At 35.8% G+C, this 15,874-nt stretch overlaps 1 protein-coding gene across 3 annotated transcripts; it reads left to right on the top strand.

Moving 5' to 3' along the window:
* The first annotated feature begins 332 nt into the window (after positions 1-332).
* Positions 333-14,233, top strand: LOC109029796 (RUS family member 1). Of its 3 annotated transcripts, none has more exons than XM_019040440.2 (10): positions 333-550; positions 1,758-1,886; positions 3,190-3,359; positions 4,584-4,744; positions 6,463-6,655; positions 8,176-8,291; positions 9,036-9,238; positions 10,178-10,437; positions 12,023-12,227; positions 12,847-14,233. In XM_019040440.2, the coding sequence occupies exons 2-10, from the start codon at positions 1,814-1,816 to the stop codon at positions 12,948-12,950; spliced, it is 1,485 nt and encodes a 494-aa protein (XP_018895985.2). In that variant the 5' UTR covers positions 333-550; positions 1,758-1,813; the 3' UTR covers positions 12,951-14,233. The 3 variants fall into 3 exon arrangements, with proteins under 3 accessions (XP_018895985.2, XP_018895983.2, XP_018895982.2); XM_019040438.2 differs by having other exon boundaries at positions 333-620; XM_019040437.2 differs by having other exon boundaries at positions 333-628.
* Positions 14,234-15,874: the final 1,641 nt, after the last annotated feature.

The raw sequence follows: 15,874 nt of genomic DNA, 5'->3' as shown, positions 1-15,874 counted from the left end.
AGTTGCTGTCTCTTGTATCACCGAAAAACGACAAAATTAGAAATTACTATACTCTCAGAAAAGAGATTTTGTCCCCTTTTCTCATTGATAATTTTTTTTTCTGAATCCGATTTTTTTCATACCTACGTTTAAAAAAATTGCAAAATTTGCCGCCCCCTAAATTTGCCGCCATGGGCCGCGGCTCATGTGAGTTTGGCAGAAATACGTCTTGTTAAATGGAGGCCCACAAATTCAAATTACCCGGGTCTGATCATCTGATCATTCACAGCGTCGGTTGTTGTTATTGGTTGGTTGCGGAGGGGGAAGGGAGTCACCGTGTTATTCTTTTTATCTCTTATCAGCATGAAAACATTGAATAACATCTTACTTGCTCACGTATAATTCTCAAATATACATGTGCTTTTGTTTACATTACATATGATACATTTCATTTTATGTTCTCTCTCTTTTGTGCGCCGTTTATGACACCTAACCGGATGAAATGTGGCTTCTCTACAATTAGTTGATACCGAAACAAAGTGGGTGCGGAGTACGTGCTGGTACTTTGAGTGTAAGTTACTTACTTACCTTGTGAGCTCTATAAAAGTTTTGGACACTTTTCGTTTGGCAGCTTCCATAGTGTGAGTTGGTATGTATGTATTCAGATTTGCCATTATCTCCTTCCAGATTTTGCCACATTTGCATGCAATTTGTCATTGCAAAGTTCTGGCAGTTGTTAATATCAAGTAATTAATTTTGTTCGTCTTCCGCTCCTGGATGGCTGCCTGTTCTTGCAGCTTACCTCAGCCGATTGAAACCTACCTACTTTCCACCACCAGGTTTTTTCTGCGTTGGAGCAAGTATTCAAGAAATGTTCTAGACCTCTGATCAAAGAGCAGTGCGGTGAATCGTATGTCATTATGTATACAGATCAGTTCTAGAACATGGTCTTTTATGGAACTGTACCAGTCAATCAAAAGCAAACCTTCAGAAATTAACTTATTGACTCAATGCATATTTAAATTTCTCCTGTCAATTTTGTCAGGACGAAACTTCATATTGACCAACTGCAATCAGACTTTATATCAATCGTTGCCTACGAGAATGGGGAGGCCGTAACTAGTCAGTTTTGTGATGTCAAGCTTGTAGATATTTACCGAAAACAACAAGCATCTCCGGGTCATCGGTGCATTGATGAGTAAGGCAGTTGCTGCGTGGACCATTCAGAGTGGCCCTCGATTGGCCGAAGTTGCGTGAGTGGCATGTTTGAATCTGAGTTGAGCAACGATTTTTGGTATTACGCTTTCATTTCCTCAATTATTAGACAATGTCACATATGGGTTAGTTAGTATTCTGAAGTGAAATTTCATCCTCTATCGAAAAGGTCCTTATGAATTTTTGCATCAGATCAACCTCCGAGAAGATATCGGCCCGAAAGAAACTTGCGTCAGGCGTTCTCCCATAAGTGCACATGTTAAATCGCAGCCGAGTTTCATCCACTAGCGTGACGTTACAGGAACGTATAGTGATGGCCTCTCCATTCTCATAGGCAATGTATCAACCTCTGTCAAGGTTTTTGAAACTGAACATCTCCCTCATGAGTTTATGTCAGGATAACTGCTTCTGTCGGATGCAACTATACAACTCTTTTTTCTTTAAATGGGTGTAGGGGCAAGAACTGAACAATTCATATATACTTAGTCTGCTTTTCTTTCTTTCTATTCAGTTGCTTTTTTCTTAACGACCTTGTTCTAATTTATTCTTTTCCCATATTTCAGGTCAGTAGTTTTCAAAGAACAGGTATCATTTGCACTCATCATCTCTGTACTTAAAAATGGAGCAAGAAATTCTTCTGAAGGAAAAATATGGCTGCCTAGGAGCAGAATCAGTCTACGTGAAACCTGCAGGTTTGTAATCGTTAGAGTATATCGACGGTGAAACTTCCAAACCACGTATCTCATTTGCGGAATTAAAAATTCCCACTCCCATTTTATTTTTTTACAGGTGAACAAATCAAAATCATCCCTTAAAGTTCTCTTAGAATTTTCTCTTCCCACAGAAGAAAAATCATGGCATCTTTAAAAATTGCAGTCGAGTAGTTTTCCATGTGAAAAATATAATATGACAGGAAGTCTGCAACGTCGCAAGCTGAGATACACGGTTTGAGAATTTCACCGTCTATATATCACCAACTGCCAATTATGTATGGGAGGGGAAGGAGAGATCTCTCAAATCAGCACCTCAGCTATCTCAAGACTCCAGCATTTAAGATGGGAAAATAATTCTTGGGAAAAAGTTAAGTTGCAAGTAGAGCAGTTGGTGAAGTCGGAAAACTTCACCAAGCATCATTCCTAAAGTGTGCTGAATAAAGGCAGACACAAACCGTCCTGAATTCTTGAAGCAGTGATAGAGCACCTTACTCAGTAAAGGTGTTGTGGGGTGCAGCTCAAAACAGGAACAAATAAGTGAAGCATTACGACAGGCTTGTTTTACACTCTGATTGTATTAATTTGCGCTCCTTGCAAAGTTTCATGCGCCATTATCAGAAATATGCACTTAGATGAAAAACCGTTTTGGTCCTAAACAAATTATGGATGGCTCCTAAAAATTAGGCTTGCCAGCCAAGATGGCTCTTAGAATTTTACCTTGACAAAGTTGGAAAACTAAAATAGAGCATGAGCAATATCCAATGAAATCACTGGGACATGGTCCAGGTATGTCTGTTTCTGCTTTAACTTCAATTTTCTCATTAATGAAAGTTGGAAATATGTTGACGTAAATGGTGAGTATGACAGTTTGCAGGTAATGATTCACAGAATGAAATTTTGAGAAATAGTCTTTTGAAGTTAGAATCTAGAGACAGCGACTATCTAAAATAATGGAACTGCTGAAATGTTTTAAGACTTTGTGCGAAGTAAAATTGTTTACACACATTTCCATGAAACAAAAGTTCTAAGTTTATGACAGATCGGTTCAAGTAAAGTGAGGCATAAGTAGATGATTTGCATACATTCTCATCTTATCACAACTGGCCCTTACACAGAAAATAACCAACATATCTACCCATTTGTTTAGAATTTCTTTCATAAGCACCGTTTTTATCAACTGTGGAGTGCATTGAATGTATTGGTAATTTAGTTTACTCATTTCATTCGCCAGTTGTCAACTTTGTGTCCTAATAAATTATGCCTATTCTACTTGTGGTTTCAGACCAAGACTCTGTCATCCGCATAGATGAGTCGAAAGTTCGCAGTGGCAGCCAGCGCTCAAACATTTTACTATTTTTCAAGCAATTCTTCAATGAGGTCTTTTTACCGCAAGGTTACCCATACACTGTTAGTGATGACTATTGGTCCTATCAGTATTGGGACACAGTCCAGGTATGTCTGTTATTGCATTTAACTTCCATTTTTTCAATTATGAAAGTTAGAAATATGTTGACGTGAACTGTAGGTATGATTATTTTCAGGTGATGGTTCAAAGAACGAAATTTTGAGAGATAGTCTTTCAAAGTTAGAATTTACTATTTTCCTTGATCAAGATTTATTGTAAGATTAAAATGGAACTCTCAATCCTATACAGATTGAAAAGTACAATACCTATCACTGCAGCTCAAATTGTCATTAAGTTGGAGTTTTTCCTCGCCACAAGTTCATGCAATGGGGACTTTGCTTGCAAATTTTTTATTGCCTCATCTGAGAGTGCTTAAAGAGCATATTCGCAGTATTTTTATACTTGTTTTTTGACATGGGAAGTAGTAAAAAAATACATTTAAAAGTTAGAAAATGCACCGCCTAGTGATGTCATCTGGCGGCATTTCTCATATAAACACATGTATTATAGTAGATTAGATCATTTAGTCATAGCTCCTCCAATAATAGTTCAATTTATAAACCAAAGGTATCCTCGTGATCAGATCACCCAGTGTTCTCCTCTTAAAAACTAAATTTATCAAATTTCAGACACCTGCAAAGTCTCAATGCTTATCATTTGTTATTTTCCCTTTTTTTATAGTTTAACAATGTACCTATTTCTAAACCCTAGTAGCAATGGCTCTTAAAAAAAGTTCTACAAAAAGTTGTCCAAAAAAATGTGAAAAACTTATAAATTTTAAGTAAAAAAACTCTTAAAATACTCGTTTTAGGAAACCCTTTTGGGGAATTCTTTTACGTAAAAAAATAGTGTTATTTTAATTAAAAGAAAACATCAAATTTACGTAAAAAATCAATAAACTATATCCTCAATTTTTATGGGTTGCAACTGTTCCTTTTATACTTTTCTGTTCACCACTTTTTTTCCTCGTTTTTGCCCGCAGGAAGTTAAAAAAAAATAAGTAAATTTTACTTAAAATTTTTCTTCAAATTTATGTAGAAAAAGCCCCGAAAAGGATTTCATAATACGAATATTTAAAGAGGTTTTTTTTTTACATAATTTTCAAGTGGTTTTATAGTAAATTTTAAGAGATCTCTTAAAATTTACGAGTTTTTTACAGCTTTTCTCAACAGCCACTGCTACTAGGGAAGTTGTAGTCATGAAAAACATTATCATAACCAGTAGAACCTGGATACTTTCAGTTTTTTATGAAGGTTCTGATTTGTGTTTAGGCCTTCTGCAGCTCAATATGTGGGAGCCTCACCACTCATGCAATCATGAAAGGAGTCGGAGTAGGTGACACAGCTGCAACCCCTCTAGCCGCAGCTGTAACTTGGATCCTCAAGGACGGAACAGGCATGACGGGAAGAATTGCCTTCGCTTGGTGGAAAGGGTGAGGCTCTCTATATTTCAACCAAAGAAATGATTTATTTATTTATTTGTAAAGATTAGTACATAAGCCTGAACAGAAAGGCTCAATACAAGTCACATTAGAAAAAGTTACAAAAAAAAGTAATCTTACAAATTAAAAAACTCTTGCAAGGTGTAGAGAGGGTTTTGTAAAAAGTGTTCTTTTAATACCTTAATGAACAAATTTGGCGACTCAGCTTTGATAAAGATTTCTTTCAATTCTTTAGGTAACTTGTTGAAAAATCCGACAGCCCTAAACTCAAAGCTATCCCAGTCCCAGCCCATGTCAACATTTCTTGTAGTTCTCACTAGAATGTTTCTTGTTTCCATTTGATGGTCATTTTTGCTTCTCTCCTTACTAATATATGCCATTTTTATCGTTTCCTTGATTGAGATAGAAATGTAACGAGTGTAAATTAATGATAAGGAGACAAATATTGCATTGAAGAGAAGTTTTCTCCTTGAAAAATGGTGGAGTAATACTATGTCAACTCTCATGAAAAATGTTTCTGCACCAAATAGCCATTTCAATTATCAGTAACAGTGGGATTTTTTATCATTAATCTTAATCAAAGGAGCTTATTTTAAAACTTTACTTATTTTTTAATTTGAAAATCACTCAACGTTGTTCTTGAAAACTTTTGTGATTTTTCTTCTCTGCAATGAAAACTCTGTGAAAACTTTAAGGAATGATATTGATTTGTTTTCACTGAAAAAAAAAAATAAAATGGGTGCAGAGAATTTAAACACAGCAAACAAGACACATGGTCTGGTAGCTTCACTGTTGATTTATTTGTCTATGGATTTCGAGACGAGACCATGTCCGTAATGAGAGAATTCGCCAGGTGATGAAGGTTGAGAAAGATATCGTGCATGACGTCATGTCCAGGCAGTTATGCTGGTATGGACATGTGCAAAGAATGTCGGAGGAGAGGTTGCCCAAACAAGTTTTGAATTGGGTACCACCTGGGAAGAGGCGACAGGGACGTCCCGTTAAGGGTTGGCGGCAGGGCGTTGACGAAGAGATGTTGCGGTGTCAGTTGCCCGATAACCTCTGGGAAGACAAGCATATGTGGCGTTTGGGTGTCGTAGAACGCCAGAGTGCGTTGTAAAGCGACTTAATATATATATTTCTTTAGACACCCTGTTTACCACAGTTAGCCCCTCTGCAGATTTAGACAGGCTTTGCTGAATAGTCCAGCGAGCGTAAACATTATTCAACCAAAGTTTGAAACGGATTTTCAACTTTATTTAAAGACTTTAAAGGTTGTACTTTTGTTTGAATGAGCCTGAATATATAATCTGAAGGTTGACATTTTTATTATTTTTCAAGTAAAATTGTGAGGGGTGAAGTTGAGAATTTTGATGCACATCTTCCTCCAAAGTTAAAGAATCACACATTTTCATTATAAGTTTGGTAAATTTTTACTTTTCAAGTTTTTAGCTAGCAAATCTGGGATATAACCAAATCCTTGAAAAAATGCCTGAAAATTCAAAATTCTAATATAATGGCATAGGCTGCCCAAATCCCTGCTTTTCTGTCTATGACCGAGGATCCCGAAATTCCTGTTTTTTAAAAAAATATAATATAAAATGATTCTCGCTCTTGTTAGGTGTTTTATTTTTATTTTTGAAAAACAATTTATTTGTCGTTTTTCCTAGTACATTATGATGATATTCAGTGATTTTTTCCATTTATAGATCAAGACTTGATGCAGAGTGCAAAGCTTGGAGACTTATGGCTGATGTGCTCAACGATATTGCAATGTTAGCAGAAATGCTTTTGCCCTATGTTCCTAACTATACGACAATAATACTCTGTGCATCTCAATCTGCAAAAGCTATTGTTGGTGTTGCTGGAGGAGCTACAAGAGCAGCTATCACCCAGCATCAGGTCTGCAGTTTTCTTTCCCCTGATGAGTAAATGTCCAACGTTCTGCTGACTTTCCAACCTATTTTGTCCAAAAATTTAGCAGTTAAACTGAACATTCCATTGTTTCTCCAGGAGAACAATGCAGTGGGCATGAAGAGAGTGAAGGTTTGAATTTTAGTGACTTTATTTTTCCAGAATTTCTTCACTGGTACCTAATCAAAAATGCTTCCACCTTCAATTTCTTCATTTTATTAAGATGTCCAAGTAATGCCAATTTTGGCTTGAGGTGATTCGTCAAGCTCAAATGGCGTGGTCGAACTGGAATGCGATATATCGCATCGATTAGGTAAAAAATCTTGGCAGATTTTGAATTTTTAGAAAAAAAAAAGACGATAGCCTTTTATCACCCATCAATTTCTGTATTGAATGCGAGGTTTTTTCCTAACACTATTCTGCTTTCATTTCTCTGAATAATGCCAGTTTTTGGGTTAAGAATAATTCCTTAGGCTTATGCGCAGGGGCTATCGTCCTTTTTTTTGCTAAAAATTCAAAATCTGCCGAGATTTTGGACCTAATCAATGCGATATATTGCATGCCAGTTCGACCTTGTCACTTGAGCTTGACAAATCACCTTGAGTAATATGTGTCTTCTCTAAAAAATTCAATTTGTCTATAATATCCAATCAAAAGCCCAGTTTTATCAGTAATTTCATTTCTCCAACCAATATCGAATTTTCATTTTCTTTGTTCTTGGCAAATTCTCCTAAGCCTATAATTCGCCTAATGATATTTGATAAATGCTCAGGCAAGCATTTTGCTTGGCAAGTTTTTGAACCGTAAGTTAAATTTGCTCAAATAATCGCTCAAGACTTTGGTTATCAGACATCACTAAGCAAATCTAAGCGATGGCTTTTGTACTTAATGTTATCACACCACAGGCAAGATAGCACTGCATAGTCTTTAAAACATACATTCTAGGGTCTTTTTTTTTTAAAAACCTCGTATTTTCTTCTGTTTTTCAGATTTCAAAACTTTTCCCTCATCTCGTTTTCTGTAATTTTTTTTTAAACTATCCATTACTTATTTTATACAAACTAACTTTTTCATTTTCAAAACTTCTTCTCTTAGCCCTCTAATTTTTCCTTGCAACTTGCCAATTGGATAGTTGAGGAATTTTCTCATATCTACGTACAGTAATTCCCTCACCACACTGCTAGCAACCCACCAAAAACACCCGATGACAGTTTCAAGATAACTGAATTTCAGTCAAGTGGAATCCAATATCCCAGCTTAATGCGCATCTATTGCTGTAATATTGTTTCCATGGGGATACCATGGGATTGGAGGAAAATTTCAACTTAAAAGATTTTTTACTTAATTTAATTCCATCGTAATGGGCCTCTCTTGTTTCAAAACATTCAATATTTCTCTCTTGTGTGCTTAAGTTTCAACTGTTTGTTTTCAATCAAAATATGTATAATCAGTAAAAATGTGCAGGTAAAGTGAGTTTGCTTTACATGTTTTTCTATTCTATGTTGTAGGCTATTCGCGGAAACATGGGAGACGTATCTGCCAAAGATGGAAGTCAGGAAACTTGCATTAATTTACTCGCTTCCTTTGTCGGAATTTTTCTCCTAACAACTGTGACAAATGCTTTGTAAGTTCATTTTTATCCTTTATGAGGTTTAGAATGTAAAAAGAGGGACATGAAAGTCGCAAATTCTTGACCAAACTGATCAGCCAGAGTATGTCAAAATCCTACCAATGACCATTCAAAGAGCCCTCTTCAAGTTGGCCTTCTGGAAATAAAGAAAGCTGATATAGGGGTACACCTCTTTATAAGATTGAGCTCTGCTTGTCCCTTTGCAATGTCCTGATGAGTTCTGAAGCTTTTAAGCTTCAATAATTGACCATATAATGAAAGAGCAATTCATCTTATTTTAGACTTAAAACTCACATTCTTTTTATCTTCTGAAGTTTAAAAAAAAAAAAATAAATAAATAATAATTCTTTGAATTTGTAACCAATTTTTGATCCGCACCTATGAAGTTTACTGCTCGTCCTTACCTAGCGGAGAGGCTAATCGAATCAAATATAGCATTTTCATTTCCATTTTTGAACTGTGGATCGAAAATGCATTCATAGCAAATGTATTAAAATTTGGCACAGAAGGTGTACCTTCAACTCAAAATCAGAATTACTCAGATTTACTTTGTCAGATTTTAATTGGTGTGTCAAATCAAGGTTGCACTCCACATGAGTAAAATTATGCGACTATTTACTTAGTTTCAGGACGTATAAGGGCTACAAGCCTAATAATTTGTCATGCTGGTATGAATACTTTTCAAAATGCCTTATTAACATTTAATTTCTTTTTTCTTCTAACTTAAAAATTCTGCAGCTGTGTCTGGGCACTTTTTGTTATTCTTGCAAGCTGTCACATTTATGCCAATTATCAGGCTGTGCTTTCCCTACGATTGATCTCACTAAATACAGAACGAATGAATTTGATTCTTAAGCACTATTTCTCGTCTAAAAATGAAGTTCCAACTCCCAGAGAAGTCAACGCTCAAGAATCCATTATTCCAGGATCTGGCCTAACTAGTGAGTAATTGTGTGTCAAAAAGAAAATTTTTATTTTGATCCATTGCAAACATGTTAAAATAGATGTAGCAAGATTTTTTTAATAACGAAAGCAAATGCGTGAATTCGTAATTCAAAAAATGTTAGAAAAGCTAAACTTATCAAGATTTTGCTTTCATGTTATTTGAATCGGGGCGTGCGAAAACTGCTGATGTCCATTTTTCCAATCTTAAGTTTTTTGAGTTCATAATACTTTTAAAGATTTGACACAACCCTAAAAGTGAGGAAAGGACTCGTTTTGGGATTGAGGAAACCCAAAGACAAGCTTTAATGCCACTTTCGTGGTTACAACCACCTCCAAAAAGCATTATGAACTCAAAAAAACTTAAGACTGAAAAAATTAAAATTAGCGGTTTTCGCACGACCCGATTTATTTATCATAAAAATATAATGAATGAGAAAATGAAATGTATTTTGCAGGTATAAATTCAATATCTTTTCCCCAGAAAAGAAATGATAATCTATACATTGTGCCTCGACTTTTATTGTAGCATCATCCACAAATGTTAAGTTCATCATTTCCCACCGTCCGTTTTTTTTTTTTTTTTTTTTTCATTTTCTGAGTTTCATCCTGAAAAACCACAAAGAAATGATCTTTAAATTAAACTGGAGGATTTACCCTACTTTAATGAGCTCTATTAAAAGTCGGTTTTTTTTTTTGTCACCATGTCTTATTTTATTTATATGATATAGGTAGCTTCATATCACTCCCTGGCGCTCTACGGCACCTAACCTCTACTGCCACCTGTCAAACCATAACCCTTTGGGCATTTAGCATCTTAAAATTTAACCTCGAGGTGTCTTTTTTTATACCAGTGAAATTTTGGACAAGTAAACCCTAGCTTGTACAGACTTAACGTTTGTAATCCTTCTAATAGTTTTTTTTAATTGATTTTACAGCTAAGCAGCTCTGTGGATTTGACATTTATCTTGGATGTTCTTTGCAACATTCTCTGAAAAATAGAGTCATTTCTGCTGAAGAGCTGAAATCGATGCCGGAAAAACTTTGTTGCGACAACTTCATGCTTTTGATTGATCCAGAAAATTGTATCATCCGTGTGGTATTTCGAGAACACGAATCAGCTCATGATGTCATCCAAGCCTATTTCACTGCTGTCTGTATGGCTATCATGCTCTCTGTCTCCAAGACAACGAGATTGGTCAGTACAATAAATCCAAATAGGAAATCTGTAAAAATTACAATCACAAACAAGCTCGTCCAAAGAGATCATAATCCTTAAGGATCCTAAAGGATGAGGCATGGAGTCTGATTTCATCTGAAGCGAACAAGTTATACTTACTGCCGACCATTTTGAATGATATTTATTGAAGACAATGCTAGAAGAAGGGCGCACATCGTATCAAGAAAAACGCGTTTGAAATGGTGTTCCTACAAATTATGTGGACCAGTCGGTTAAACCCAAGATTATTCTTTCAACCTAGATCCTAAAGTTTTGAAATCCATCTGTCGTAGGAAAGAAAAGCAAAATTTATGAAAGGGTGCCATCCAAGATACGTCCTTCCTCTGGCATGGTCCTCAATCATCTTTTTCTCTCCCTTCAAACTGAGCCGTAAATGCTCCTTCAAAAACTAATTCAGTACAATAGTTTTGAGTCACTACGTATATTGGACAATATTAACAGCATCAACTAGGTGACAAATGTCAAAAGAAATTTTGGCGATTAGAAAGCATAATAAAATTTGCAAGTGCAAGAGTATTGATTCATCAAGGAAATTATGATAGGATAAGGAGAATTTAAAATATGGCAGTGGCAAGGGATTTTTGCAGGATTGTATATGTAGTACGGATTTTTTGCATAAAACTTCGTAAAAAAAAAGAAGCAAAAAGTTCATTAAGAAGTGCAAAAATCATTTCAAAGGAAGAAAAGGCTAACCAAAATTCAACTAATTAAAAGACGACCTTGTAAAACTGAGCACAGTCAATCAGCAAACTCCATTTTCCCCTGCCTGGCTGCATCATCAGAGCCCGCCAAAAATATCATTTCGACCAAGTTACATTTTTGGCATTTTCAAAACAGGGTTTTCTTGCCATATAGGATTGAAAAATTGTGAAAAAACTCATAGCAGCTTTGTTCACGCCATTTTTCAGAAAATTAATTGAAAAATGGGTGCCAACTAATCCATTGAGGTTTTTTTTGTTTTTAAAAAAATTCATCAAAGCCAGACCCCATTCTCGATTATTTTTGTGTAATGAATAAAAATGCTTTAACTTTCTCTCTGTCAATGTGTTTTTGCAATACTTATATGTCCTCTTCAGGCTATGAAAGCCCAAGAAAAAAATAGCAATTTATGGAGATAGGAAATGACTTTCGCCTTTGATAGCTTTAAGGCTAGCGCTATCTTCCAGTTGTGTCCATATCAAGTAAATCATGACCAGTCTCTCAGTAGCTCCAAAGGTAGCGTTCTTATCACGTGGTAATGTGATGAATACACAGATGTAGATAACATGATTCTTTGGGCTTTGGTGAGCTTTTAATGAAAGTTACCATAATCAGCTTGGCAAAAATGAGTTAACACAATTAGGAAATTTGGCAAGGAATTCTTTGCAAACATTTTTGAAAATCTCGAGACTTTTCCAAATAAAAAAGTTATTGTCATCTGAAGTGAAATATCTGATATGCTTTTTGCCATAGAGCTCATAATGTTCTTTTCTTGGCTTGTTTGTAACTTTAAAGCAAAATTTTTCTGTCGCATTTTATGTTTACGAGTTCATTTATTTTAAAGGCTCATCTCCCTGATCCAGCCATGATCAACAAAAATCCAGGAAGGATTATGAGTGACGTTACTCAACCATATGATTTCCTTGTCTGCACGGGTAAAAGTTATTCTGGAGGAATACCCTCAGAAGAACAAATTGCGAAAGTTTTAGAGTCAAATAATGAAATAAGTAAAGCTTTCAAAATCTTCATGGACCTCTTGGAAACTCAAGGTGAGCTCATATTATGTAATTCATTCTATTTAGTGATTATTTCACCATGAAAATTTTGAGAGTCTTACTGGTATAAATTTCACTATCAAAACAATTTTAAACAAGCTTAATAGTTTGCGTTGCTCCTATGACTTATTATTTGTAATCCTTTTTTTGTCTCGGTCTTCATTTCATAACTTTTTCAAATTGATATGTAATGGGTTTTAGCTGGTCTCAGGGGTCCTCGTTTTTTATTCATGCCTGCCTATACATAAAATCTAGCCTTTTTATATCATCAGTTCATTTTTCTAGGTACAAAAGGAAAAGTTCAGATTATTCGCAAGCGCCTATGGTAAATAGCAAACTGTACGTAAATTAGACATAGAAAATTGTGACGAATGACTGAAACCTCAAACTGCACAACATGAAGTTGTATTCATCTAGAAGCTGCCCAGAAAAAAATCAGAAAGAGGGGTGAAAACAGCGCACAAAATTTTTAAGGAAAATACAATTGCTCTAAAACTTGAGTGCATGCATTTTGGTTTTATTTATGGATGTGTTTCACATGCAAGCAGATTTTCCTGCTATCTTGTTTCTTTTAAATGCTATAATTCTGATCTTTCTATTTTTTCTCTCGTAGGGTGGAAGACGGATCGTCACCATTTCATTGTTGATGAGTGGAGAGCATCGTGGCCTTTGTATCGATCAAGTGACAACAGATCAGAAACTAGAAAGAAAAAGTGAGAAGAAAAGTCTAATGAAGGTGGTGTAGCTTATACCCAGGTGAATTCTTCAAAAGGTGTCTAACACCAACATTGATCAAGCATCAGTTGATGATGTCTTGACGCAAGGTCAGTTCTTCCCTCATAGCGCAAAAGCTATCTTGCGCCATGTTAGACCTAAGTTTCTCAGTTTTCATGGCAAGGCAGACACTAATTTCACATTGTCTCTTTCAACTTTAGAGTTTTCGAAACTATACAAGTGAAATTCTAGCCTTCCATACTTGACAAGATAATAGTCCTCAAGGCTATGTTGATTCATAGAGAAAAAAAAGGAGGTGCTTGCAATTCGGGCATCTTGGAATTTTTTAGATGACGTAGGTCGGCACAGCGACTTTTATCATCGATTTTCTTGGAAGTGGTGTAATTTATGGAAAAAAGTCATGCTATAAAAAGTGCTTGAAATTATATCATGAGGTGATTCAAGCAAAAAAATGGGACATTATGGTCCGTTTTTCATACTTCAAATTCCGGATTTCGCTGGCCAAGTTGTACCGACCTACGTCACAGGGTAAACAAATCTCATGATGTAAACACCTCCTTTTGTTTCTCTATGATGTTGATTCGGGCCACAGAGAGTGGCCCCAGACAACAGCCCAAGGGAAATGTCATGAGAAAGCATCTTTCTCCATCTGATCAAACTTACATTGCAAAGACTCGCAAGTGGTTGCAATAGATGACTATTGCCAATTTGAATTCTTAGAAGAACTGTAACTTTTGTCACCAGGATCATAAGCACATGGTGATGTAACTGGTCAGATCGCAATATGCCCAAAAATTTTGAGGCCTTTTCGATTTGATCGGGCATTTTGCAATGCTCCTGTACTCCAACTTCTACTCGTAACATAAACACTCAAGTACTATGCATTCAAGGCAGAATCGATGGTTTCTAACCTTATTTCTTCATTCGCAATACTGGAAATACAAAACACCCTTTCAGTTGCAAACCGCACCAACCTCCTCACTCGAAAAATGCTGACTCTTTCAGAGAGCAAGGATGGCTCTCTTTTTAAGTGGTCTCTCCCACTCACGGTGCATCGAAACGAGTTTAAATTTTTTGACAAGTCACAGCAAAAACTCTTCAGGTTCTTGAAGTAGAGTGTCTACTGAGTCATTTAAGCCAAAAAGAAAAAAATCCTGTCAAGCTCCTGGAAAATAAAGTCGATTTAAAGATATTTTTGGGCTAAAATAGCCAAATTACCCATATCAAGGCCCGTCATATTATTTAAAAAATTTTTTCTTCCTGGATATAATGCCCAAGTTTCTTAAACATGCATATTTTAAGCCTCCGATTACTTATACTACCAATTTTAACCATATGGTGAATTTTGGGGGCCTAAAATGAGCCCTCAGAGCCAAAAATTGCATACATTTTCGAAAACTTCGGATTTTCAGGGGGATGTTTTTTTTTAACGTTGTTTTTTCTACAGTCGTCAATGAGTAATTCTGAAGGGCATTTCTGATTACATAATTGATATTTTGACTGTTCAGGTGAAGGGGGAGGGGGGCATCAGGCTTTGCTTTGCCTTTCTCACAGTTTGTGAAAATGCTTGAAAATTCCCTATTACATTGGAAGTCCAAAATATCCCTTTTTAATTCATTAATCACTGCTTCTGATATTATGAAATATGCAGCAGGAGTCACTGCCCCTCCCCCCTCCTCCTCACTACGAAATGCATGTAAACCTTGATCTTACTGCGGGCACTACCGGATCCTTGCTTTTCGCGTGATGGCAGTCCGTTGTCTAGCATAAACTTGTAGCATGACTTGACTCAGTAGACATTCTACTTCAAGAACCTGAAGAGTTTTTGCTTGTGACTCGTCAAAAAATTTAAACTCGTTCCGACGCACCGTGCACTCTCAAAAAGAGTTGGTTTCAGCAATGCCCTGCTTTGTTTGATCGTTTACGGTTTGTTTCCTTTTTTAGCTTCAAAATATAAATATTCCATTCCCTGGTCAGTCTATGGGGGCTGAATTTAGTTTAAACCTCATGTGGTCGGTGGGTGAAGTTGGCAGTTAGTTTTGGCTCTGTTTTTTAACACATTTTTTCCTCATCAGCTCTAGCGTGGTCTGTCCATTTTTCACAAAACATTTGTGTTTTTCTTCCACACCCACGACTGAGGCAGCAAGTTGTCCTGTTCCCAGACCCAACTTTTGTCCGGCTGCTCAGGTTTTCCAAATTCAATTTTGCATTCACGTTTTAGTCTTGTAGTTGCACATAGTAGCAATTTGTGCTTGTTGCCTTATTCTTCTGGATTAGGAAGGTCAAGATAAACTAAACAAATCTAGTAACGTCCCCTAATCATTTCTGCAAAATTATGTTAGTTTAACTTGATAGCTATATTTTCTAGATGCAGTCTGTGATCTAGTTTGTGATTTAAAAAGTAAATTATTGTACTCCCTTATGCACAGTTCTGTTTTTGCATTTAGATTGTCTATTTTTTGTAAGGATGTTTGTCTTTTGTAATCACATATTTTCCCCATTTTTCATGTTAGGTTCACCGTTGTTTGATTGAATACTCTATTTGATACTGAGACTTTGTTGATATCAATTGACTTTGTCTATATCTTTCTGTCTATTGATGAAGAATATAAATGATAATTATAGTAACCAAACTTAACTGTTTTATTGGTGCATAAAAAGTATTTTTAACTTCTTGAAGTTTTTTGCTGTCATTTCAAATTAAATATCTATTGATGTGAGGCAGATGATTTTCTAGCCTTGAGTAGCATTGACTGTTACTTTTGGAATTTATAAATTGTAAAAAAAAGTTTTAAGATGTGCAAGTCAGGAGACCCTGTTTTGTTCTCTTTAAGTAGAACTTATGTGAAGTTGAGATTTACGTTTAAAAAAAAGTTATGAAAAAAAATTGGTATCAAAATTTTGTT

Source organism: Bemisia tabaci, chromosome 8 (genome assembly GCF_918797505.1).
Source record: "Bemisia tabaci chromosome 8, PGI_BMITA_v3".
Lineage (NCBI taxonomy): Eukaryota > Metazoa > Arthropoda > Insecta > Hemiptera > Aleyrodidae > Bemisia > Bemisia tabaci.
The sequence above is the reverse complement of the archived record's forward strand: the minus strand, read 5'-3'. Positions and strand labels throughout refer to the sequence as shown.